General features: G+C 33.5%; 1 protein-coding gene across 1 annotated transcript; it reads left to right on the top strand.

Annotated features, from left to right (window-relative positions):
* Positions 1–217: 217 nt before the first annotated feature.
* Positions 218–1,538, top strand: CXCL11 (C-X-C motif chemokine ligand 11; the record flags this gene model as incomplete). The annotated part of the gene is made up of 4 exons (XM_084232977.1): positions 218–407; positions 965–1,091; positions 1,189–1,261; positions 1,488–1,538. The coding sequence occupies exons 1-4, from the start codon at positions 347–349 to the stop codon at positions 1,536–1,538; spliced, it is 312 nt and encodes a 103-aa protein (XP_084089103.1). The 5' UTR covers positions 218–346.
* Between the last annotated feature and the right edge of the window lie 328 nt (positions 1,539–1,866).

Consider the following 1,866-nt stretch of genomic DNA (forward strand, 5'->3'; position numbering starts at 1 on the left):
ATAATTAAACTATTTCTAGGAAATGTTACCTAAGGAAGAGGGCTGCATCCTATCAAAGATAACAAATCTAATATTCATACAGTTTTTCACTCTTTACAAAGTGCTTTCACATTCATGTTACTCTCAAGCTATAACATATAAGAAGGGTATTTAAATGAAAACAAGAAACTCTGGGAATATGGAAGCATGACTCAAAGAGGGAAATTCCAGTTGTCATAAAAGGGCTAATGGTGTATAAAGTGCCCTATAAATGCCGAGGATGGACTTCATTTCATGTTCAAGATTTCTACATCTTCCAAGAAAACTTTCAAAGCTGAACCAGCAGCAATAGCAGCAATAGACAAACATGAATGTGATAGGCATGACTATAGTCTTGGCTGTGATACTATGCACTACAACTGTTCAAGGTATGTATTTATATACTTCTCAACTTATCTTTTTTTTTGCTTCAACTATCTTTTCTTCCACTTTTATTGTAAAAGATATTAAAATTTTTTATTTTACCTTACACATTAGAAGTTACTACAGCTGTGGCAGACAATGTTGGAAGTGTTTAAGACACTAGAGGTGATTATTAAAAGCAGAGATAATAGACCATGGAATTTTTTTATTAGGCTACAAAATCTGGCAAGAGCCTTTAGCAATAATTTTAATATCTACTAAAGAGATTTAATATGAAATAATATTAGCTTCCTGGAAAAATTCTTCAGCATAAAAGCAAGATGCAAACTTAATCTCCAACAAGCTTTGATGCTTCCCTTTATTCTTAAATAGTTTGTTGCAAATTTAAAGAGAAATTTAAATGTCAGCATCTTGCCTAAGTTCTAAGCAACAGCAATGTGAAGTGTTGGTTGACAAATTACTCTCTCTTTCTTTAATGAAATCACATTCTTCATCAGGAAGATAATCACAGCTATCTACTGCAATTAGAGGCTTCCGTAACTGATGCTATGATCTATTCTAGGCTTTCCCATGTTCAGAGGAGGACGCTGTCTCTGCTTAGGCCCTGGAGTAAGAGCAGTGAAAGTGGCATCTATTAAGGAAGCCACCATACTTTACCCAAGCAATAGCTGTGACAAGACAGAAGTGATGTAAGTAATAGAATCTGAAAATGAAAACAGTGGAGGCTATTTGTTTGCTTATGCTTTTCCATCCAAAATTTAAGACTTGTGGATCTTCCCTTCACAGCATCACCCTGAAATTTGGTAAAGGTAAAAGATGCCTAAATCCAACATCAAAACTAGCAAAAGAGATAATCAAGGTAGGTTACCAGATTATTTCCATTTTTTAAAATCTGTTTCATACAAGATAGATTTTTTGGAAAAAAAAAAAAAACCTGACAAATGCAGATTCTGTGTAAAGTGTTTTAATAAGGGGCCTTGGTTATAATTATCTTCTCTTTCTGCTTATATGTTTTTATACATTAACTCTATCACTGGGAAACAGGAACAGTCTAAATTTATAAAACTCTCATTTTCTCATTACAGAGAGCTCAAAAGAATCAAACTTTTAAAATATCAAAACGCAAGTCATCCTAGAAATGAGGATTTGAAAGCTAGAACAAATTTAACTATGAAGAGCAAAATGCTAGGAATTCAGCTATAGGAATCTGACTTTCTCCTGCCTGGTGCAATGTACATTCATGCATTCCTACCTTTGTGAACCTTCCAGAGATTTGATGCTTATAACTATTCTGTTGTGCTGATGAGAAGAACTTTTCTGTCTCTAGAAGCTACCTTCTCTACTTCATCTACATTATTATTATTATCTACAGTTATGATGAAAATTGATTACTGGTGTTAAGACCTTAATAGTGAAAAGCATCCATTTGTGTCATGAAATATTCCCCAAAGAATTTTTCATGCA

Source organism: Talpa europaea (assembly GCF_964194135.1).
Source record: "Talpa europaea genome assembly, chromosome: 5".
Lineage (NCBI taxonomy): Eukaryota > Metazoa > Chordata > Mammalia > Eulipotyphla > Talpidae > Talpa > Talpa europaea.